Source organism: Poecilia reticulata, chromosome 3 (assembly GCF_904066995.2).
Source record: "Poecilia reticulata chromosome 3, P_reticulata-male-v2, whole genome shotgun sequence".
Classification (NCBI taxonomy): domain Eukaryota; kingdom Metazoa; phylum Chordata; class Actinopteri; order Cyprinodontiformes; family Poeciliidae; genus Poecilia; species Poecilia reticulata.
This window is the reverse complement of record NC_088832.1, coordinates 10,542,000-10,567,577: the sequence shown is the minus strand read 5'-3', so window position 1 is coordinate 10,567,577 and position 25,578 is coordinate 10,542,000. Positions and strand designations below refer to the sequence as shown.

At 40.3% G+C, this 25,578-nt stretch overlaps 1 protein-coding gene and 1 long non-coding RNA gene across 8 annotated transcripts in view; one reads left to right on the top strand and one right to left on the bottom strand.

Moving 5' to 3' along the window:
* tle3b (TLE family member 3, transcriptional corepressor b) overlaps nucleotides 1-6,102 on the top strand; it is a 28,491-nt gene extending 22,389 nt beyond the window's left edge. For all 7 annotated transcript variants that reach the window (XM_081605055.1, XM_081605054.1, XM_008404648.3 and 4 more), the window contains exons 16-21: nucleotides 36-285; nucleotides 1,010-1,257; nucleotides 2,012-2,159; nucleotides 2,890-3,040; nucleotides 4,338-4,414; nucleotides 4,778-6,102. In XM_081605055.1, the coding sequence (XP_081461181.1) occupies nucleotides 36-285; nucleotides 1,010-1,257; nucleotides 2,012-2,159; nucleotides 2,890-3,040; nucleotides 4,338-4,414; nucleotides 4,778-4,885 (982 nt within the window). In that variant the 3' untranslated portion in view covers nucleotides 4,886-6,102. The remainder of the gene's footprint in view (nucleotides 1-35; nucleotides 286-1,009; nucleotides 1,258-2,011; nucleotides 2,160-2,889; nucleotides 3,041-4,337; nucleotides 4,415-4,777) is intronic.
* The window catches only part of LOC103462113 (uncharacterized), a 95,914-nt gene continuing 71,539 nt past the window's right edge, over nucleotides 1,204-25,578 (bottom strand). Inside the window, exons 3-6 of the long non-coding RNA XR_014086861.1 lie at nucleotides 7,121-7,211; nucleotides 4,299-4,438; nucleotides 1,984-2,184; nucleotides 1,204-1,297 (exon numbers count right to left, since the gene is read on the bottom strand). This is a non-coding gene — a long non-coding RNA (uncharacterized LOC103462113). The remainder of the gene's footprint in view (nucleotides 1,298-1,983; nucleotides 2,185-4,298; nucleotides 4,439-7,120; nucleotides 7,212-25,578) is intronic.

The window sequence follows — 25,578 nt, the reverse complement described above, 5'->3', positions numbered from 1 at the left end:
AGAACTTGACTCTCCATCTCCGTTGTCGTTTCCAGAGCTTACTCTTTCCACGTGAGTGCGGACGGTCAGATGCAGCCCGTGCCCTTCCCTCCGGACGCTCTGATTGGCCCCGGCATCCCGCGCCACGCTCGTCAGATCAACACGCTCAGCCACGGCGAAGTGGTGTGCGCCGTCACCATCAGCAACCCCACGCGTCACGTCTACACTGGTGGAAAGGGCTGTGTCAAGATCTGGGACATCAGTCAGCCGGGCAGCAAGAGTCCCGTGTCCCAACTTGACTGCCTGGTAATCAGATGTTTTCACATTTTAAGATGGAGAAACTGAGTGGAGTTAGCCTTACTCTACATTTATTTCAGGATGTTCAGCCATAAGGGGATCCCAGTGTGCTAATGAGGTCTCAAAGTAATACATTAAGGCTTTTCTTGAGCATTAAATGTAGCCTGACTCTCCATCCCGCTACAGCTGTCCACAGATCCCAACAGATAGAGATGTGAATAATTCAGTAAAATGTCTCACTGCTGTGCTGAAATTATCCTTGGTGAAGGGGGAAAAAAACCCTGCTGAGTAATGATGTTCTGATTGGCCAACCCTGTCTGCCATTACGCAGCTCATTACTTTCTCCCAACTGCCTCCCGTTTCTCATTTTGACTCTGTTTCTTCATGCTGTTCAGCTCATATGGCCTCCTACACCCTTAAGGTGTGTCCAGAGTGCAGTTTGGTTTTATAAAGCCATCAGGGTGCCATTTTAATTTGACCAATAGCTTCTACGGCGCTGTTGATTTGTCTTTCTGCTCTTGCGGAGCCGGCAGCCCAACTGTCTCTCGTTAAAGTTGACATTCACATCTTCACTAGATAAAGTCAGCTGCCTCACCTGGTAAAAGAAAAGGTCTTAAAAGTGGATGTACTGCAATATGTTGGTTTCTCTTATTTATTAATTTTTTTTCTCATCTGGAATTTGCACATGTATACAAATTTATTCCAACCATTTTCGTTTTTTTATCTTTTCCAGAACAGAGACAATTACATCCGCTCCTGCAAGCTGTTGCCCGACGGCCGCACCCTAATCGTTGGCGGCGAGGCGAGCACGCTGACCATCTGGGACCTGGCCTCGCAGACGCCCCGCATCAAGGCTGAGCTCACTTCCTCTGCTCCGGCCTGCTATGCTCTGGCCATCAGCCCCGATGCCAAGGTCTGCTTCTCCTGCTGCTCTGATGGAAACATCGCCGTGTGGGACCTCCATAACCAGACCCTGGTCAGGTCGGTACCTCGCTTAAACAGCTGTGTTTTGGACACAAGCCTGAGGGAAAACAAAACATTGCACTGTTTTTTTTTGTTTTTTGTTTTATTGTAAAGGGTCAAAAGAAGGGCAAGAAATGTTTGGCAAATGTTGTATTCTCTAAATGGTATAGTTTTTTTTAAGTTTAAGAAAATAAACTTAAATTGATGCAAATTTACTCATATTTTTGATGCAGCTAATGCTGAAACGATTAATTGCAGTGAATCGAAATAATCAACTAGTTTTGTAAGTGATTGTTACAGACAAAAATATTTTTTTCATAATTATGTTCTGACAGAGTTTGGCTTCACCTGGTTGAAGCTTTGTTAAAATAAAAAGTCCTTTAAAGCACCTTTTCTAATCCAATTATTAACTGCTTAATCCAAAAAAACAGGTCAACAGGTTAGTCTTGCACTGTATTGATGCAAAGTCGAGCAGAAAGGGGTTGAGCTTTTCACATGTTCATGTTAGAAGTGCTTTTTTAGCTGCAGACTCATCCTTTACTACAAATTATGAAGCGTTCACTAAAGGAATGCTACGCTTCTTCATTTCAGGGAATAAAATGTTTATTTAATAAAATAGGTTTAGGTGAATGAATGAAAGGAAAAATCTTTTTATCTGAATAAAGAATTACTAAAATAATTGTTGGCTGCAGTTCTAGATACATTCATGTCTTTTTTCAGGCGGTGAAAGAAGGCATGTCTCACTTGTCTTCATGTGTTTTGTGCATTTCAGGCAGTTCCAGGGCCACACAGACGGAGCCAGCTGTATCGATATTTCCCACGACGGGACCAAACTGTGGACCGGAGGGCTCGACAACACGGTCCGCTCCTGGGATTTGAGGGAGGGCCGGCAGCTTCAGCAACACGACTTTACCTCACAGGTACAACCTGGACAATTTGCATTTCCTGCAAAAATGCAGTGTGAATGCTGTCAGCTGAATATCTTTAGTCGAAATTGCAGAAGGGTTTAAAGTCAACTGCAGAAGACTTGCAGAAATGTACAAAGCAGGTAGAGGCCTGCAAAAGGCAGATGGAAAAACTATAGAAGAGTGAAAACTTTCTGTAAATGCTAAGATCCCGCCCAGAGTATTATAAGTTCACACATAACACTGTTTACAAAGCTAAACTGTAAGGTCACAACAGTTTGAGCTAATTTGAGGCATAAGGCTAAAGCTAGCTGAAACACTTGATTGTCTACAGGTTAGGACTAGCATGTTGCTCTACAAGTAACATACACCATCTAATGTTAAAACCCCCAGAAATGTAATAAGCAGAAACATTACAAAATAAAAGTCTGCTTTGATAGAAGATTGCAAAGCGTCCTGATAATTTTTAGCTCATCTAGTGCAGAGCATCTTATATTCTGAAATTAGCTAAAGCATATTATAGATTATGCTAATAGTTGTGGGTCACTACCATGTTTCCCACCATTCAATTGTTCCATCAAGTGTGATAACAGCAATGTGTAAGATGTTAGCTAAAAAGCTAATGTTAAATGAAATGCTGTCAGTGCTGACCATCACTAGCATGTTTTCCAACGTTGACTAAATTTAGTAGATTTTTATAAAATGCGGTCAAAATAATCTTAGCAAAAAATGTATTTTGTTTCAGATCTTCTCATTGGGCTACTGTCCCACTGGAGAATGGCTGGCTGTGGGGATGGAGAGCAGCAACGTGGAAGTACTCCACCACACCAAGCCAGACAAGTACCAGCTGCATCTACATGAGAGCTGCGTCCTCTCACTCAAGTTTGCCTACTGTGGTAAGTGACCTGCAAAGAGCTGGACAAAGTCCTATGGCGAAGGACAATCTTTAAATATCCAGAAGCAAACGTATTTGCAAATTAAAACCTCCAACCCCAAACTCTATGCGGAGCCTGCGCCAATATATCTGGTTGTTCAAATCATAAGTGGACAATTTCTTTCCCCTCAGCTATGTTCTTTTGCTTTTATATATAAAATATTAATAACATGCAGCATTCAGTGTCACACAGTGAACATTTTATGGATTCATAAGGGTGAAATATTTCAAGCCTCCGTTTCTTTTAACAGATTATTACTTACAATGAATACTCTGAAAAGGTATTCATAAAAAGGTTTACTGGAAGAAAAATATTCACGAGCAACAGGGATTATAGCACCATTGACTGATTGTTGAGCAATAATATATTCAAGAATACATGTTTAAGATCAAAGCATGAAATATTTTACTATTTAAGGAATCTCTACAAAATGAAGGCTTTACTTTCTGAGACTGGCAAGGAATATTACACTTTTATAGATTTAAAAAACTGTACATCAAGTCAGTTTCTCCAATTAACTTCTTAATCCAAAAAAAACAGTGACATATTTTTGATGCAATTCTGAGGCTGAATTGATCAGGTTACAGCAACACATTGCATTTCTCCATGCCTGCAGCAGACTAGCTGGGTGGAAGATGGGGGAAAAAAACACTGAATACCTGAATTTGAAGATGTTTTGATAATTTTACATGAGCAATCAGTCCAGAGTTTTAATAGTCTCTTCATTATCTGGCAGCGCAGGGAAGACTTCAAAACCTCTAATAACAAAGGGAGATGATTCTGGACAATTTTACTTTTAATGAGCTGTAAATTACACCGGTTTTCAGACGGCAATGGGCTGATGGTGGTTTAAGTGTCACTTCCCTGATGTGCGTAGGGCTAGTGGTTAAAAATTTCAAACAATGATCATTTAACAGCAAATCAAGCGCTTCGAAAATGTTCGTTCGCATTAATTTATCCTCAGAAATCAATGAGCACAGCCTCATCTCCTCCACCAGCGAACTGATTCATTCAAATGAGACCAGGGCTCTTAGTGTCACTGATTAAATCAGCAGCCAGCTAGCGAGTTGGTTAATTAATCAGAGGGTCATTTGAATAATTAACTGGGTTAGAGCTGCAAGTCTCCTTCATTATGTGTTTTATGATTGTTGATGAGGTAATTAAAGTGGCATATTTAAAACGGTTCCAGTTGCTCTGTTACATCTGTGAGGACCCTTACCTGCAGTGTGTGCTAAAGGTGTCTCCTCTGTGCCTGTAGGTAAATGGTTCGTGAGCACTGGGAAGGACAACCTGCTGAATGCGTGGAGGACTCCTTACGGTGCCAGCATTTTCCAGGTGATGATCGCAGATCTGCAATATCTGACCAAATGTTGCTAAATCAATACAACCGCATGAAAAACATTAGTGGCTTAGTTGCATGTTATTACCCTGAAATAAAGAAAAAAGTACCACAGCTATTTCAGACGGAGATCGATGGGGTTAAAGGTTTCTCGGATCGGGCCGGTCTGCGTAAATAAACCAGCTGTTTGTGACGTTTAAGTGACGACTGAAAACGAAGTGAATGAATCTGTGGCGCCAACGGAGAACATGAGTCACTCGCACTGAAATTTAGTGTTTGCTTGGCAAACCAGTTTAACCTTGACGATATGTCACGACCACGATGGGCAAACTAAACGTTTTGACTGTGTTTACTTCCAGTCGAAGGAGTCGTCGTCCGTCCTGAGCTGCGACATTTCTGCAGATGACAAATACATCGTGACAGGATCTGGTGACAAGAAGGCGACGGTCTACGAGGTCATCTACTGAGATTATTGTCCTGGTTTAACGTGGGCTGCAACAGATTGAAGCAAACTACATTTTTCTCCGACTTATTTTGGAAATCAGCTGCGCTGTTGGCCTGTGGAAACTCATACTATAAGGATTCTTTTTAATCCCTTGTTTTAGGGTTGTACATCTTTCTTTTTTGGATGTGACAGGATGGAGCGGAGCTTCATCTCTGAGAAATTAATTCCTCAAAATATGTACATTGTGTACATACTGGATTAAATAAGACATTTTATATATTATAAAAGTATATATATATATATATATATATTTTCACGTCCTGGGTGTACTTGTGACCATTGTTTTGGTCGCTCTGGTCTGAGAGAGAAACCAGAACACGGACTGAAACTTTTTCAACTATCGCACCCTGATCGTTTTCTAAAGCACATCCTGCAGGCTGATCTTTCCAGGAATCAAACAGGAGCCTGAATCTTGCAATGTTGAACATTTCATGGAGATTTCTTTTTTTTTCTTATTAAAACCGGCCTTACGTCACAACGCTCTTAAAGGACGAAGCGTGGTCGGATTCAGGCGGACCCTCCACTGGAACAAGTGGGACGTTGATTCAGGAGAAGAGATGGATGTAAATTTCCTTCCTGTATAAAGAACTGTACACGTGTCCTAATGTTCTGGTCTGTGTGTGCTTTCCCTGTTTTTGTTGATCGCCCGTGGCAGATGGGGGATGTTAAAGCTCAGTCTAACCCTTGGACCTCAGTTGGCAGCAGAAGCCACAAACTGAATGACTGTGCGCTTTTTTTTCTTTCTTTCTAACTCGACGTTATACTGATCTCTCGCTGCTCCACTGGTTTCTATTCAAACTAAACTCCAAGCAGTCCGGTCCGTGCTGCTGGGATTCCTGTGCCCTTTGCATCCCACTGATATTCCTGGAATATGTGTATTTGGCTTTGATGGAAAGGAAGGCAGAGTCAGTCTGTCTGTCTTTACAAATGTTCAGTGCCTGTAAATGCTTTCAAGGACAGAGGGAAGCACACTTACATGTAAACACATGCTGTAGTTGGCGAACGAAGTTGAGGGTAAATACTTCTGGTTTGTTTTACCGTGCTTCTCATCCTGCCGGCATTTACAATTAAAGGGGCAAACTGCACCTCTGATTCACACCAAAGTATGTAGCAACTGCTGTCAGCACTGAAAATAAATGTACAGTTGTTAATGACTCAATAAAGCTGTTTTTTCTAGAAGGGCTCGCCTCTTTGTGGCGTTGAGCTGCGATTAGTGACGAAGGCGACTTCTTTTGAACTGATTATGGCCGACTCAACAGGTTTCTAGACTCGGACTAAGATGAAGTTCTGATTAAAAATCGCCTGGGGGGTTTTTTCTACAGTTTTGCTCTAACTAGTGGGGTAAAGGTATCTAACCAAAATCAAAACATGAACGGATTTACATTTCCTGAGCTGATGGTTCCACAATGCTGCTCAGTTACTATTGTGTTTGGGCTAAAACATTTTCTCTTCATAAAATGGCCACATAACCTTTTCAGTTATTTAAACTAACGCATGATTTGAGGTGAGTAGGTCCAACACCATATTAAGTATATAGAGAAACATCCACAGCAGGAGATCTGAGCTACTGTACTTTATGGTAAAAATATTCACCACCAGGTCATTTTCTCAGACAACTTCAGTATCTTTTTGGTGAGAGTTTGGCTTCACGTTACCTCTTCCTAATAGGTGCAGTAATCACTGGTAGCTTTAGACCTGGACTTAATCATTGGCTATCCAGCTATCCCAAAGATAAGCCTTAAATTTTGCTCCAAATACTTCTGCGTTTAAAATCATTTTAATTGAGCACTTGCTAAGCCTGTTTATACATTTCCCATTCTCTAATTATCAAAGCGCCCTGTTCTGAACAACCTGTTCCACCCAGATTCCCAGGGTGGATCGCATCATGTACAACATATGCTACCTTGTCTCTTAATAAGGCCCGAATGTTTGACTCCAATTTATGATCCAGCTGCGCAGAATCAGCAGCCTGCACGTCACGACTGATGGGTTTTGATCAACTACCTGCAACTATTAGGAAATTACTCGCCACATACTTTCCGCCAAAACCGGACGGATCTGGTTCGACAGGTTATCCTTTTGCACACAGCTGTCCTGGCAGGAATCAGTTCTCAGTGTGAACATCGCTAACATGGTGTCTGGTGGACCAAGGCGAAGTTCAGCGGAAAGAAAGTAAAGCGGGATTGTTTCGGCTCACCTCAGTGTGACGACCCAACTCCTGCGGACCTTCTGCACCGTTTCCATGGAGCCGACAACATGGGCTTTGTTCGGCTCTGTGCAGCTTTGATCTGTTGGGGGGGAGATTGAGAATGTTGGTGAGTTCATTGGTCAAGAACACAAGACTGATTTGAGACATGAGTTTCAGTCGACACAAACGCGTTACTGTCACCTGAACTGGTCACGGATAAACATATTCACCTGTTCTTGCGTTTTATTTTTTACATTTTGTGGGTTTTTTTTTTTCATAAATACAAAAGTTCAATACGAAATTGCCGCAGATAGTTTTGCTAAACGTGTGAACTATAAATATGACAAACTAAGACTCAGTGACAGTAGGAACAAAAGGCTTTCACAGTAAAAAGATCAGTACAGAAAACATTTACCATGAAACAGCTGGCATTGTAAAAACTTTCTACCAATTTTTATAATAAACACCAACGTGAAAATATAAATATTTTCATTTCTGGACATTTCATTGACATGGTATTACAATGACATGGTAATTATTTCAAGTTATTACTGAAGACATAAATACTGGAAATTAGTTGTTGGGTCTAATATTGTGACCACACACCAGGCAACAGCAAATAAGACATTAAAACATTTAAAACAATGAGAGCAGATTTAAAACAGTCGTGCAAACGTTGCTTATATTTTAGAAATCCAAAAGATGAAACTTCTGGGTGATTATCTTTGTGGATATATATTCTATCTAGCAGAACTCTGATCATGCATGTTGGTTTGTTTTTCAGCCAAGAAGGGAAAACGGCAGGCAAGATGCGTTACTTAAAACCCACATTTATCTACCTTTTCCCCACATTTAAAAAACTTAAATCAAAAATGTCACCGTCACTTCGAGCACCAGGCGAGAACTCAAAATATAGAAGAGCATTCCTTTACAAGCTGAGAGGAACGCAAGAACTGCTAAACTCACCGATCACTTTAGTAGGCAAACATTTCAAGTTCCCGGTAAATACTAACAAAATTGGCTGTTAAAGACCACATTTTTCCTCCAAACCTGTTTTAATTCTTTATGTCAAAGACAGAAGAAGGAATCCGAAACATCCTTCATTGAATTTGGTTCAGATGGACAGAATAGAATCACAAGTACAGCAGATTTGTCAGCTGCAACTTCCATGATGCAGCTCAGCTGTTTTAGTTCAGTGAACCGGCCAACGTCGTCATATTCAAGACGATATGAATATTAGATATTCATATTGAGGTTGTGAACTCTGAGCTTCATGACCTGATGCATTATGTTGATGAAAACATCCATCAAAACATGGATCATTGATAAACAGATGTGGCCGACAACACGACTCAAGAAGGTTGTGTGTGAGAACCAAAGTGCACCAAGAAAATATTCCCAATATTATCAAAGCCTGAACTGTTGATGCTCTTCTAATATAGTTTTAAAAAGTCTGTGAAGGGTAATAATAATAATGCATAAAAAAAAGCTAAACTCCTTATTCTCCCAGACACTTAGGAGGTTAACAGACAACAACCACCTGAAGCAACGAGACCTTTTTTGTGCCTCAAAGATGAGTTTCTTAGTTTTTCCTGCTTCTGTTTTATATATATATATATATATATATATATATATATATTTTATTTTTTTTTTTTTATCGTTTCCTTTTCTGTATTTTCAAAAAGTTCAAATCAGAACCGGTTCTGGAAACCCAGAAGGGAGAGTCTGTGGTTTCAGGCTCGCTGACAGGAGTCGCAGTGGGAGGGATGAGACACGGCTACAGATCAGTGCGGTTGGCCAAACCACAATCACAAAGAGACACGGTGACTGATTACTCTTGCTTCACTCGAATCACACGAGCGGCAGAAACGCATTCGGTCACACTCCCGTTTCACACACTCCCACACACCTCAGGAGAAGACGCACCACTTTGGGAATTTGTGGCTGCGCCGATTTCAGAGGTGATCCTGCAACGTGATGTGTGGGTTTAAAAAAAAAAAAAAAAGTCTCCCTAAATCAGAAAACATGCAAATAGCGACCCAACCCCAACGACTAGGAGGTTGCAACTTCTCTGGGATCCATTTCATCAAGTGTCGGTGGCGTCTGCGGATCATGTCTGCGAGTCGTGTTGAACTGACTCAACGCCCTGAACGGTTGCCATGTCTCTCCTTCTCCCACACTCTCGCTCTGCTGCCACTGCAGGAGGTGAGTACATTCATTTTCACTTTTGTGGGGGTGCTGGCTGCAAGGCTGTGATTTCTGACTGTGCCTGTGAGAGAAAGGGGGGCGGGGGGGGAGGTTCAGGGTGGGGTTGGAGTGTAATATGGGGTGATTTTAGCCGAGCGTGTGGGATGAAGGCGCTGTACATATGGCTGAGCTACGAATGCAGACAGGGACATATTTTTGCTCAAGTACCTTCAGCGCATTCACCAGCAGGAAAAAGAAAAGAAAAGAAAACTGACGCCAACTGAATCAAACTTGTCAGATAGAAATGCTTGTTTTGCTGAATGTGCTTTAGGAAGACATTATGTGACCTGGTGCTTTTCAAACTTTTCAGCAAAATATCAGAGGAAGATACAGACCGTCGCTACGAGCAGATTGAAAGCTATACCACAATCATGAGTTTTGATTATTATATCCAGTCCAGCAGTTTACGTGGCAAGAACCACATGTACAGTGAGAGGTCAACTACTAGATATTATGATGTAAAGCTGGAATAAAACATCTAAAAATCTCCAACACAAACGCCAAATTGGTCAGAAATAATCTTGACTTCACTAGAAGAAGAGTGAGTGACAATTTGTGTTCACCACCACAACGTCCAGAAGACTGACCTGGAAACATAACAGCTTACAGAGATCAGGAACATGCTTCTCTTACAGATGATCAAATATTGTTTTAAAAAAGTTTCATCATAAATCAGGTTCATCTTGAACTGCTCATCTATTACACTGGTTGTGAAAACCTTGCATGCAGTTTAAACGGTGTTCATTTTGAAGTGATCGTCTCGGACAGATTCACCAGAAGCAGCACTTTGCCCAAGTTTCCTCCTGAACGCTTCCTACGCTCCCGTAAAGAAATGCAGCCACTCTGAAAGGCTGCGCCTGTAAAGAAGCTTGTTTTCATTTCCCTGACAGAAGCAGAGCTTTTTCTTGTGAAGGAGAAGTGATGCAGGTCACTCTCATTTCTCTCCTCGCTCCGCTGCAGCAGGAGGCCAAGGTTTTACTCCCCTTAACTGACAGCCGTGGGATTTCATCTCTCTTTTAAAGCGCCACGAGAAGTCATGGAGAACAAAACGAAGGGTTTTTTTCCCCCTTCTCCTCCTCCTCCTCCTCCTCACAGAGGCAGGACTTGAATGTTTTTGTATTTTATTTGCTTCTCTTCCTCGTGCCATCCTCTCAGCACTTACAGCTTCCTCTGCTGCTACTTCTTCGCATTTGTGCATCTGAGATGGGAGCTTCCTACGACTTTTCAGAGACTCCGAAGGAGAGCTGAGGATGCATGAAGAAAACGTAAAGCATGAGGTTGCCTCTTCCTCCTCCTCCTCCACCTCCACCTCTCCTCCTTCAGCCACAGAATAACCAAGTGCTCACAGAGAGCAGGAGAAGATTAAAGGGAGGTTGTGTGGAGGCAGAGAGCGTTGGTGCTTTAGCTCCCAGAGGTCATTTGGGCGTCTTTGAAAGCATTCAGGCCTCGCTGCGTCTGACCTGTCCTCAAGATGAGACGCTTTCATCAGACTCCGCAGGACACAAGAGCCCACTCAGGATCAGCGTCACAAATTGGAGGAGGTCTCCGTGTGTGTGTTTCATATTGTTATGTATAATTCAATGCTTTTACTCCCATAAAAGCCGCTGCCTTGATCTCTGATCACACAGGCCATCGAGAGCGACACTCGAACTGGAGTTTTCCACGTTCCTTTGTGCGGGAGGAGACCGCAGTGAGATCTTTTGAGATGAAAACAATCAGAACTGTGGAGGAGGCCGTGCTGCAGGAACATACCGTAGTTTCCAGACTATAAGGTGCTACTTTTTTTCTCCCCCACATGCTTCGAACATTGCGATGCGGATATACGGCTTGTCGCAGCGGGTTTTGAAAGGCTGGACGGTTACGTGACGAAAAGTGTCGGATGACCGAGACACAACAAAGCCGAGTGTGTGTGTACGTGTGTGTGTGTGAGGCCTGCAGGATATTATCAGAGAAAACTATCACTGCACCTGACCTACGCGAACACAATCACATCCCCAACGTGCTGCACAACCAGAACAATGCAAACGACGTCGTTTAATTTCCATTCTTTTTGGCAAATGTTTCGATTAAACTACTTAATATATACAAGTAGATTTGTTTCTACTACTTTAGAACAAATCAACAAATTATAAAAATTGCGTCTTCCTTTCAGTTGAGTCATTTTTAGTTAGCTTCGTGCCACAGTCACAGTTGCTTAGGTAAAAAGTGCCAGATGGCAAATAAAAGTTAATATTTTTATTTAGGATGTACATGTGCCCACCTTCACACACAGATGAATATGTTTTGACCCGCAGAAAAACAACCATTTTTCCTCAATTTTGTAAATAATAAACAGGTGTAAATGCCAAATAATTATAATAAAAATAAAAACAATTCAAAGGAAAACCTAATCACCTGAACTTCTGGTGATATTCGTACTTATAAAACTTGCAATTTTACACTGTAAATTGGTGTGATTTATGAATTTATTACGCAGAAACCATCATTTCAGGCCCCTTTTTGACAACCTGAGTATTTTTAGGATTTTAATCATTTTTATACAAGAAACCAAGCCAGAAATAACCATTACATTACACCCAAATAAAGCCTAAAAGTTTAGAAAAATAAACCGAACGTAAACACGACACCTTCGATTACGTTTTCACTGGCAAAGTCAGGATGTCATCCCAACACAATTACTTGGCAACTCGCGGCAGAATAGCATCTCGCAGACAAACACCAACAACAGAAATCGGATCTTCATTTTTGTGTTACAAGCAAAAGAGGAAGTGTGAAACACTTCCACCAGCACTGCTGGGGCGAACACGTGGGTTAACAAGCTCAGCAAGGCAAATAATTGGTACAAATAAGTCATTAGCACAGTGGAAAGCCTCAGATAAAATGTGAAGGAGCACTAATTGAACATGATTATAAACTTCCTTCCTTCCACCTCTGCCAGTCGAAGCTGTAACGACGAGAGCCTCGCAGATAATTAGGATCACGGGGCAAAAGTGGCACCGAGGAGGAACTCCGAGGGTTCTCCGCTCTCTGCAGTCAGACGGCACATAAATGCTCCAGCAACAAGAGTCGATCATCTGCACATTTTCTCGAGCTGCGCTTTTTAATTAACCCTTGATCACATTACACCGGGTTAGGTGGAAAAGCTGCAGAGAACTCCCCTGATAATTGAATCGTAGATCTTCAGCATTACTTCGCTCTTTAGCAGGATTTCGTGTGCATGAGGAGCTCAAAAGATAGCATGTAAAAAAAAAAAAAAAAAAAGGAATGAATAACGCTGACTTTACCTGGGTGCATTATGACTGCTAATAAACTTTCATCAGTCTGTGCTCGCTCAGTTCAGATCTTTATAACTAAATCAAACCAGTTCATGTCCAATAAAGAAGACGTGTCGTGCAAAATCCCCTTTTTTACCCCTTACATACATTTTGTTGGAGTTTTTAGGAGTGCAGAAAAGTTGAATTTGGTCTTTCCCAGTGCTGCGTACGTATCTTTATATTCTCTTTGGGTCGTATCTTTCAACCAGTTCAGTTTACTCTGATCCCCATCATGTTTCTTGAAAAATAATGCCACTGTATTTGCATCAATTCATAACCAATTTTGTGAATCCATCATTTTTATTTCTCTCAGTGATTTTGACATCCAAGTTCAGGGAGGTCAAGATCACTGGCGTCAAAATGTTCAGTTGTTGAGTGTATTAACCCACCGTCCCTAAGCACCATAACTTGTAAAGTGCCTGGTTAAACTGATTTGACCAAACAGATTGGGCCTTTAAGAGGAAAAACTCAACTTTTCTTAGTCAAACACAGACACTAATGACACTCTTCTATATCACGTTACCCTTTTAACATTTTGTACTTTTGCAATTTTGTTTTCCTCCAAGTTTTCCAGTAAACGTTTCATACTAATTATTCAGAGTAATTTTAGATTATTTGCTCATCATAGTCTTCTGTGAACGAATGTGGTTGTGTGGTTCAAGAAATCTTGCTCAGATGATTTCTGAGTTATTTGGAATTTGATCACAAGTCGTAATTTCTCATGTTTCTGAAGAGTCGACGGCTCCACTGGGGGATCAGAACCACAATCAATATGAAATGGCGTGTCTTCAGAAAATTAAGGAAATGACTCCACGCCATGTCGCATCATTAGAAAACTTTTCCATGTTTGCTCAACATAACATGTCATTCATATTTATCGCATGATCTTTTCACATTCTTACAAAGTAACAAACATAATCTAGCTGCCTTAATGTTCCCAAATACCAGAGTTTATTTGCTGGGATTCCTCTGTTTTGTTTTAGTGCAACTTTTGTGCTACAAATACACACTCTGCACGTGTTCAGCTATAAATCAATGCTGTATTTCTTTGGTAAAAAATGCATACCAAACAGATGGTATGGTATGGCTAGCAATATACCCAATAGTCTTCTGTACAAACTTCCAAAATATATTGTTAGAAGTTATTTTTTATACTCAACCACTCTTCCACATTAACAACTTTTCAGCTTTTACTTGCATTGAGCTTGTAAAAAAAAAAAAGTTAATCTGAGGACATTTGCACATTTCAACCATATATATATATATATATATATATATATATATATATATGAAAGCAAAGGGAGAGGAGGAGGAAGAAGGAAGGAGGAAAGGTCACGGGAGGTTAGAGAGGAGGTGAAGTGAGGCCGGAAGCCTGACAGAGAAGGAGACGGGCTTTGTGCTCCATGAACAGGTCATTTGTTTGGGTGGGTCAGTGTGGTAAAAACCCCCGAGGGAAACGAGTTAATGTGACAGGCAAATGAGTGTGAGCCTGTTCCTGAAATTTCGACAGGCTTTATGCAAAGTGAGAGGCAAAAGGGGAAACTGCTCATTCAGTGTAGGATCTCAATGTGGCAGCAGAGCATATAGGTAGATCGTATCGGTGCTTCGAAAGCCGAGTAACAAATTAGCAAATGGTAGCAAAAATCAACACTATGGTTTGCAAAGAGATGAGGCTGGAATATCTACACATTTCACTATTTTTTAAGAGTTTTCCTGGAACATTCGTGAAAACATCCATCAACAAATCACTTCAATTATACACAACCCCAAATGCTGCAAAACTCCAGATGGTTTAGCTGGGAGTAAAAACCGAACCAGAGGAAAGGAAATCATCAGACAGACACTGAAGCTCTCAGGATGAAGATGGATGAATGTCAAGTGGTGTTGCAATGTCTCATTTGTTGGTTTATTGTTCTTATGGAGGCTGATTTGGTTAATGATCCAAACACAGAGCACAAATTCTCCAGATGCCGGGTGTAGTTAAAACAGCTATCATGTGCCAGCTCAGCTTTTTACAAAAACAAAACAACGGCATCCATCTTCTACTTATCTGAGATTGAGTTGCTTTAAATTCGGCTGAAATAAACTTTCATAATAGTGTAATAATGAAAGTCTTCTCTTAATTGCTTGATTTATGATTGTTTGGTTTGCTTGGACTATTACTAAATAAATACTGCGATATTCAAAATCAATATATTTTTCTTTATAAAGTTATTTAGAGAATATAAAAAGAGAAATCTAAATAAGTGGTTGGGCTTGATCATTTTTTCAATCAAAAATCATTTATTGAGAAAATAAGCTAAATTCTCAATTCAAAAACACTATTTGCTGCTAGTTAATAGACATATGAGCTGAAAAACAAAGATATTTATTGTTTTTAATCTATTATTTAGGCTGTTCTACCACCATATTGGTGAAAAGTGCTCTACATTTAGATTTCAAGTGTTTCAGGAACCTCTAATCATTTGAAAGAAAATCCCTCTTTAGAAATGTTTGATGCTAACATTAGCATTGGGGACGTTTGTGCTGCTGCTGCATGTTTTGCATTGAGAAGCTATTTTAGGTTTGAACAGTTTCGGTGATTTACCAACTCCTTTTAGCACGACTTGAACAAAACAAAAGTCTTTTCAAGCGTCTCATCAGATGATGTTTTGAAGTAAATTAACCCCCAGTGGGCCAAGAGAAGCAATTTTATCGTTCATCGCTGCTGTTTGCGGATGACACTTACACGTCAGGTTTATGGACAAACCAGAAATACGCAAATACAGTTAGGTTCTGGGTGGAATTTCTGCATGTAAAAATATGATTGTCGAGATTCTTAATGTGTTCAAATCTACACAATTATTAATTCACATTAACACAGAGTAAAGTCCCAGCCCTAAGACAAGTATATCTATCCCCCTATATAGGCCCAGTAAAGTGGCTTCACAAATATTTCGAATACAGATCAAAATAAAAGAAATGCAATAAGGTTTGATGCATTTTAGAGGTTTAGATAGTGACATCTGGCAGTGGGTGATATAACAAATCTATTTGCTATGTTGCACTTTGTGCTTTGCACAATACCTGAAACGACTAATTGTGACTAACAGAGTATGAATTTCTTGAACCTGAAACATTGGCATCAAGACAGAGAATGGTTTTCAAATGTTGTGATATGTGTTGTGCATCACACTGTTTCCAAGCAATAGATGAACATAAATTATTTTTAGGTTCAAGCAACATATTTTCAAGGAAAAGCAATTTAAATCTGAAGATTTTCATTTAATTGGATGCAACTGGTTTGACTGACTCCATTAAGGTTACATTTGTTTGGATTTCACTTGTGTTTCGTTTCCACCCTGAAATAAATGTTGATTGTAAATAGCGGCAGCTTTAAATGCAATTTTGAATTAAATTATATTCAAGTAATTTCTGTGGTGCCAACACACAACAGAAATTACCTCAAGATGCAGTTTTTATCTTTATTAAACTTTTATTTTACCAGGCAAATAGTATAAGAACCAGTTGTCGTGCATGACCTGATCACATCAGGTCATGTGATTGTCGAGTGTTAAATTGTTTGAGGAAACCAGAAGATTTCACCCAATCCTTCCTGTTTCACAGCAATCCCCCCAAAACAGAGACCATAACAATCAAAGAAACAGAATTATAGCCAGACAAATACTGACCTTGTCAAGAGTCTTCAACATGTTACTGCCAAAGGTAGAAGGTCTGACCATTAAAGTTTTATCAAACAAAGATGCTGCAGTGATATACAAAAAACTAAATAAGTAAACAGCTTCAGCCAGAGCCATGCTGACTCCTGGATGCATCAGAGCTTTTAGAGCATTTGTAAGGACACGTGTAAACACTAACACATTTTATATTTGGCCCTGTTGGTGGGAAAAACTGCCTCAGGAAAAACAGACAAACGGGCAATTTCTAGAACTACACAAGCAAAATGACTTCCTCTCCGTTCGTCCCGTTTCTCAGGCCGAGTCCTCCGCTGCCGCCCCCCGTCACGTACACACAGACAAACAGACACCAACACAGTCATAGCGTATTCCCTCTCTCGACCTGTCTCACACACCATTACCCCTGTGAGGCGAGCAGACAACCCGAGCCAGCGGGGAGGAGGAGCAGGAGCAGCATCATGGGTAATGTCAGTAGACACATGTCAAAAGTACAGCCTGTGTCTTGAAAAAGCTGTGCGTGGTGTGACAGCGGTCCGCCCGCCGCTAGCTCTGCGCCCCCACCACCACCACCACCACCCAGACTCCATCCAGCCGACACAAAAGCATCCTGTGTCGGCCCAGAGGGAGAAAGAGGGCAAGAGAGGAGCCAGCAGGGAGGGTCATCAGCACTGCTCCGCTGGGATAAATGCTTTTCCTCTTGTGGTCTCACCTCACTGCACAGCTATTGTCCTCAGGTGGAGAGAGGGGAAAAAAAAGGTTTTGTCTGTGTGTCACTGAAAAGCAAAGTGTTAGAGAGAGGTTTTATGTGTGTGTCAGATGATAGGAGAAAAAAGAAAAGAAAAAAATCACTTGATAAACCTCTTAAACCCTGAATCTCCTGCCAGGCATCTACAGATGTGATTTATACAAAACGATATTTAATGATAAATTTATCAATTGTAAGGACAACTATCTGAACAGGTTACAGCAATCCGTGTAGAAAATCACATGAACAAGGAGAAGGACTCGATGTGAGGACAGTCTGGCTCACGGTTGTTTACAATGATGGTCCAAAAAAAAAAAAAACTACAAAATAATTGGGTCTACTTTTTTTAACATCTGACCACAGATATGTTTCTTCTAACCTGAATCTGATGGAGAATCTGTGGAGGGAGCCAAAGATCAGTGATGACAAGGAGGCCTTACAAGCTCATTAATGTGGCTTAAAGACAGAAACAACAGTTCAATTTGATTTTTTTTTTTTTCTTTTGCAAAGTGCTTCAAAATCATATTTGTTGTGAATTGGAGCTAAGAAAATAAAAATAATTGAAATTGATTGGCATAAAACCAAAAAAAAAAGTTTGGTCATTGATTATTCAAACCTAATCTATTAAAAGTAATAGATTTATACATTTTGAAAAGTTGACACTTGGTTCACATTATTTTTGTTTTAATGTGTTTGTCTAGTTTGCTCTCAGAGAAAACTTCTAAAACAGTTTTAGATTTGAAATGGAGTATGAATTAGTTGTGAACCTCTAAACACATCTCCTTAATCTCTTTTTTTCCTCACACATATAATATCCCAGACTATTTTACATTTGCTTTTCTTCCCTGGTTTCATCAGGCTACTATAAACAGAACTCAAAAATTAAGTTATTTGTTAAATAGTCTTGTTTCGCTAGCAAAGAGCGTAATCTACAAACACCATCATTTACTTGTGTTTTTCCTTTGGCTGCACATAGCATAATATTTCTCCAGTAAAATTATTTGCAGCCAAGTTAATACTTCAAGTAAATCTGTTTATACACAGCGTTCGCAGTTTCCTTGACTCAACAGATCTGTGTATCTACATCTTGGCCACCCAGTAGTAAGTTCCTATTCACAGCCAAACGCAGACCATCACTAAAAGAGTGAAACTATACCCAAATCCTCAGTGAAGGACCACACTGACCTCTAAAATCTCACTCGCAAACAAGAGAAAGTGCTTTGTTTCTCGATCGAGCATTCAATGCACTCAAGTCGGCCTTTATATTTCTCTTTCAGCCTCTCCACAGCAAGATTACAGAAGACAGAGAGGATTATAAGAGGCAGAGGTAATTGCCCTCATTTCTGCAGCAGACAAAGGCCAATGTTCTGACTGCTCTTATGTAAACTGTTAAGTGTCACTCAAGTAGTTTTCAAGGCTGCAGAAAATTGTATGTCTCTCCTTTTCCCATGACAACCACCAATCTGAGGATATTATGAGTTTCCGTATTTTGAAGAGAGAGAAAGAGAAAAGAAAAACTATTGACAGACTGCTTCTATTTAATGACAGAACATATTTTTCTTTCTTTTTGTGGAATTGTTCACATCAGAATCAAATTTGTTGGACAGGATGAAAATTACTGCACCTCAAAGCGATTCGAGTTTCTCACTCTGAGCAATTTACGAACCCAAACTAAAAGTGCATCGTCGGCTCAGGCCACATTGGGTGCAAATATTGGTTTTAGATCCTGTAGATGCAAAGCATCATATTTGCACCACGGTGTTATAAGCTAACTTTCTGTAACGGTACTTTTCAGCAGATGTATGCGAGCCTGTGGATGTGCTCGGTGTCGCCAAGTGCCAACATCAACCTACATCGTGTGCCTTTGTTTTATTTTTCTGGACTTTACCTCTTTAGCGAACATAGAGGGCATTAGTTTGTGATTCAGGTCCTGATGAATGGGTTGCCACGGCGTACCCGCATGGATGTGTCCCCATAAACACACACTAATCCATCAGTGAATTGTAACTAAGCATTAGCCTCGCCACAAATCCTTCTGCGTGCCATGCTAAACACCAGTTCACGGGACACCATCTGGTCCTATTCCCTAAAAAAAAAAAAAAGAAAAAATGAGCTCTTGTCAACCAGCATGAATGAGCACACAATGCTAAAACCCCAAAGAACAATCAACGACTCCAAAAGCTAACGGAAGATGAGAAACCCAAATACGGCCCCATTACTCATCCTCTGATCCCAAATGGGATGTCCATTATAGCACGACGACCACAGGGGTAGAACCAATCATAACCCAGATTTTATTTGCATATGAAAGGATTTTGCCTCGGTATATAGCATCCAGAGAGAGATGGCTCTGGCTCTGATATCAAAAGATATTTAGCCCTCTATTCAGCCATCAACAAAGAATGGCCATTCAGACAGGCGAGGAGGGAAGCAGTGCTTGCTGAGCCATCACAGAGCTCATTTGTTCTCTGCTGTTTACTTTAGTCTCCCCTTCTCCTTCCCTCCGCCCTGCAGAAGCTGCCAGCAGGGATGGGCGGGTGACTGACTGGGAGCCCTCCTTCTATCGCTCCATCCCAGTGGGAGAGATAAACAGCAATTTGAATTGTACTCAGGAAGAAAAAAAAAAAAAGAAAAAGGTTTTGATTTGCATTCATTTATCGGTCAATCAGCCCTGCTGACAATCATCATCAAACTGTCAGTGTGCCGTTGTGTAGAATTATTCATTTGGTTTAACTTCCTCAATCGGCGTCTAGTTGTTTCTTTGTGCGTCTGTGAGAAACAACATCTATTTGGTGTATGTGTGTGTGTGTGTGTGTGTGTGTGTGTGTGTGTGTGTGTGTGTGTGTGCGCTCTTTCATTTATTCTTTCAGTCTATTTAGTCTCCTACAGAGAAAAATGATGATCTGAGAGGAATCCTAATGTGTGCCACCACCCATAAACAACCTTCAGTGTGTTTTCTTGGAGGCTGTCTGAGAGGAGGGGCATTTGTAATTACAGAGGTGGATTAAGGGGTAAAGTGGAGGCCAAATGCACTTGCTTTGTCATCTTAGAGAAGTAAGGGCAGGTCAAGTCTCACTGCTCCAGCTCAGGTATTAAACAATTGATTGCTAGAAGGAGGAGTGGAGGGAATTAACAGGTGGCTCCATCTAAAGATGGGTGTGGTGTGGTGTGGTGCGGCGGAAGACAAAGGGAGAGGAGGGGAGCAGCTGTAATAATTATTATACCAGGAAAATCTAGATTGAGAGATGGAAATTACAAAACTTTTTAAAAAAAATAAAGTCAGTAAGTATATGAAGAATTCAGGAAATCTGCAGTGAAAAAATAAAATAAAATTAATGTCAGCTGTTTAATATTAGGGATATTTACACTATGAGTGTATGAGTAAGATTCAGTGTTTTGACAATATTTCATAAGAGAATACAGTGAATTCAATTTAACTGAATACAAAAATGATTCATTTATTTCACAAGGAAATTAAATGCTATTATAACTCATACCATTCAACTCTTAAGCGAGTTGTTGTGGATGGTGGTAACGTGAACATGAACACTTTCCTTAGAGTTGTGATTAAGAAATTTAATTTTATGCTTTACTCTAAGTGTGCAAATTATTCGTTTTCACAATAAGGACATGATTGTACAAGTTCTCACAAAATATTTTGTATGTACCGATGTTTTTTTTGTTGTTTTTGTGACTTTCTAACATTCGTCTTGTAGCTCTGAATGCTTAGCAGCTTCTGCACGCTCCTGTCACCATTTTCAAACTAAAAACAAACAAGTGCAAACCTTGTGACAAAGTGTGGATGCTTTGTAGCAGAGCCTCTTCTCTGTGCCTCAATCTCTTTATCCCTGGACTGAGCTGGCCCTGGCCTGAGGCCCGTTCCCAGGCTGTGTGTGTATATCTTTATCCTCCCAGCGTGGAGTAATCTGGGGGTAAAAGGCTCACTACTGTTTTTACATAAACAAAGACTTTGGGATGAAACAGAGAGAGCGCCATGGCCAAATCCCATGCCTGGCTGTCGGCCACTGCTCCATGTGGCTTTCACCTTGCGGACACCACGCTGGTCCTGGTAATTACACGGCGCAAGCAGGCACCGTGATTAAACTAAGTGACACCAGAGGCCAAGGCAGGGTCACCACACAAAGTACCGGTTAGAGCCATCGGTGGGGTGTAGCCATCGGATCAGGCTCCGCTTCAAACAGCAGATTAAACAAACAAATAACTGGAAGCGTAAAGATCTGCTATATCAATTTTTCTTGAGTTCAGAGCCCCCTACAGGTTCACAGAAGAACTGTATAGTGTTGGACTGCATCATGATTATTGCAATCCATTATGCTTTGCGTGAATTGATTTCATGCAAACAAAATGTCTCAGAGGAAACGCAGAGCAAACCTTTACACTTGAAACGGGATAATGTAATCACAGCTGCACTTTGGTTTAGATTCATTGATGAAATTATTAGCTAAGACAGAGATGAATCATGAGGTATATCATGTCACTATGGTGTTTTTCACTGTGCTGGTTCAGAGGAAACACTTTTCAAAAATACGTTTTGCTGAACTTATTTGTTCACTCAATGACCTTAAAGGTATTGTATTCAATTTTCCCAATTAAAAACAGAACAGTGAAGTCCATCATGTATAAAACCTCTGAATAGCACCAGAAGACACTTGCCTTTTTATTTACTAATTAACTAATGTTTTTATTTATAGTAATGTAAAAAAAAAAAAACAGTAGACAGGAAGTGGAGCAGAAGCGGTCCTCACTAATCAGTGCCAATCTCTGAATTATTACTGAAAGCTTTTCAAATAACAGGTTTTGCTTTTCTTACCAGCCAAATCCTCTTCTATGGATAAAATATGTTGATTAATGGCTCATCGTCTTGACAAAGTACAAAAATAGGAACACTTCTAAAAGGTGATCACAAACAAGGCAAGAGGAAGTCATTTTAGTAAAAAAAAAAAACAACTTTTTATCATATTATTTTACTGCCGTTAGTTTACATTTGACCTGTATAGAAAACTCACAAGTTGCATTTTTTTGCTTCTTAGCAGACAAAACTGGATGATTTCTATAACAACTCAATACTTGCCTGGTTATGGGTTGCTATGGAGTCCTGGTGCTGATCTCAGGTGAGACTGAGGCTGCATCCTAAACCGGCTTTCCTTTCATCGCAATACAATATTCCTGCATACACCTAAGGGCATCTAAAAGTGACAAATTAACCTCACATGCATAGTTTTAGTATATTTGCTCAAGTCTATAAGACCTGAATCTAAACAATATGCATTGTTTTCAATTTCTGCTTTAACTGTTATATGAAATATCTTAAAATATATTTTTTAACTGCGATTCAGAGCAATAATTGAACCCTTCTGAAACAGAAATATTGTAAGCAACACAGTGAGTAGCTGATTATTCAAAGGTAACTTGCTTGGTGACGAAGCATTTCTCCAGCAAGAGCATCCAAACTATTTGACAAGGAAATCCAAGTGTTGACCTTTTCAAACATTTTTGTGTGTGACTAATGACTTAAGTGTTTCACCTGTGTGCCATAATGAATCTAACAGGACAAGACGCGAACACCCTCCTCCACAGCGCTACATCACAGAGAACAGTCATGCTAGCAGACAGTACAGTTGTAGCAGCTATAAAAACACAAACTAAGCCCTGAACCAATAAGAAAAACAGCTGCCATGAATGAATGTTAGTCTTGGGTCTATGTGGTCTGCATGCTCAGTGATACTCTGCACTTTTCGGTGTGATTTCAGACCGGGCTCTTCCCGCTGCGTCTTCTGTGTGTTCATGTGTGGGCATGTAGCTGTGAAACGTTTATTTGCAATACTCCCCTTCTGTTCCTGTAACAGTGTCAGCTATATCCCGCTGTATTTAGTAGCCGTTTATGTGAAAATTTACTAGCAGCCATCTGTCATCTGCTATCTATGCAAATAGCAAGCCAGCAGCACCTTTTTTTTTTTCTTTTTTTTTTTTGCATTCAAAGGCCTTTGTTTGCATTTGGGCTGTCAGCGATCAAACAAGCAACCGAACACGGAGTACCTGAGGGGTCCACAGGCAGGCCGCCACCGGCCTTGAGTCGGACTGCCCACACACGCACGCGCACACCCCCACACGCACACACACATCAGTGGAGTAAGATAAGCATGTGCAGTTGCAAGACTGTGTGTGTGTTTATACGACAGTGACTGTTTAACCCGTTGCAACTGCCAGACTAAAAGCAGAGGACGCAAACAATATTTACAGAACTCAGATAACGCCGTGTTCAGCAGATGCCTGCACTGCTTGTGAGTTGTATCGCCGTTACAGACACACCCTTTATTACGCACAGCTGGATGGAGCACTGAATTCCTACCAGACAGCGGGGTCATAAAGCCGATACCTCGAGATTTACCAAGTTCGCCTTTACCGCGACTGACTGTCAACCGTAAAGGTAAAGATAGTTTTAAGAGATGAGAACAATTAGTACAGAGGCACTGATGTACCAAATGAAGAATATCAACTGAAGATGATGAAGAATCTGTGAGTAGGTGGTACACTGAGGTGGCAGTCGAGGTGTGGTGTGAATATAATAATAGGAAGAGCAGTGTGATGATGATATAAGCTGAAATACAACAGTATATTTTTGTTGCACACACTTATTTTAACAAACTAGGTCAAATAAGGAAGATGGTTGACATATTTGAATAAAACAGGCTGTCGGTCTCCAGGGACAGAATTTCTTGATTCATTAAAATACATTTGATGAATTATGTTTCTTGCACCTCTGATATGCTGCAACTATGTTATTCTATCATCAGAAATGCTCGACTCCTTTTGACAGAAAACAAGACTTTATTTAGAATAATAATATGTTTGTTTCAACTGTGATGTGCTTTCTTTTATTTAATAATTTACCATATAAGTTTTGCTGTTTCTTTGTGTAACTATTAGGAAAGTTAACAACTAAAGCCTTTTGTCATATGAGCTCCAAAATCATAAATTCTCAAATTCATAATTCCAGATTCTCATTAGAAATGCATTTAAATGTTTCCTGGGCTCATTCAGCATGTAGTACAGCTATTATTAGTACCGTTTTGCTCCATATCTTTGGCAAATATATTAAAATATAAATTTTCAGAACCTTCCTTCTGTTCGTGTTTCTAAAGATTTTCTGAGGATTTCTCAGAAACAAACATCTTTTTGTTGGAAGGAAATGACATCAGATTTAGTTGGGATGGTTTTATAAACAGATACGTCAGACATTATTCATAACTGTGAAAGAAGTTCAATGAAATCTTTACATTTTGCCAACATGTTTCATCTGACTGGAAGTGATATTAACATTGGAGTGGCCCAGCCAAAGTCCTGACTTAGTTCTGATGGAGCGCTAGAGACTTAACAATATTTAATTCATTGTTTAGAAATACAGATATAAAGAAATGTATTTTTTATTTTAAGGTCAACATCCTAAATCCTACTTTTCCTTAAATTTACAATAAGTTTCTTTTCTTTTATTCCAAGTCATTTCTGTTTTCCTGAACTTGTTGAATTACCAGCTAAGCAATAAAAGAAAATGGCAGAGCTGTTTATCAGCCTCTGTAAAACAGACCGTTTCTGCAGGCATATAAAGGTTTAACACTACTGAAGGGGTCAGTGATCTGAAGTAAGCCAACAGATATGAACCAAGTGATCAGATGACCTGAGGGCAGATTTAAGACTTTCCAAACCCCGAGGACCTTGAATTCTGCAGCTGAGGTAAATCCCCTCAGCAGGTAATCGCTCTCTGATGGACTGCATGTCTGCAGGCTCTCTCATCCACACTGTAAGATGCAACTGGAGAGGTGTTGACACGTCTAGATCTTGTCCTCTTTCAAAAAGAAAACAGGATCCAGATGTTTATGGCACATTTGGACGGTGGACAGAGAGACTAGGCCACAGTTGGGTGGAAACGCACCGTCCACCCATGTGTGTCATTTTCCATTTACTTGCAGACTCCACTTGTCTAGATAGTGAGAGACAGTAAATCAAACAGAGGATTACCTCCTCTCTTCAACCAAAAGCAAGTAAAAAGATAAATTGATCTGTGGCTGAGGCATAAAACGCTGGATGATGTCACCCTTTGGATTTGTGAAGAAGCGGGTGGTTTTACAGTAACAAGATGACGTCAGCAGAGATTAGAGCTCATTTTAATAGTTTTAGACTTGGATAAACTTTACACTTCAATAAATTAATATCAGCTCCCTCTATGACTTTGACTGCATAGCTCATTAAAATGCAACAGAAAATTTTGGGATTACTTTTAATAACCATCTGATTGATGTGGCGTACCTCAAGGGTTGGTCCTTGGTTCTCTTCTGTCGTTTTTAAGTCACCTTAAAGTAATGATAAAACATTGGGTATTCATTAACCCCTCGCTAGCTGGTGACATCCAGTGATACATGCACATAAATGTGTCTGCTTTTCAGACAATAAAGCTGAATCCTATTC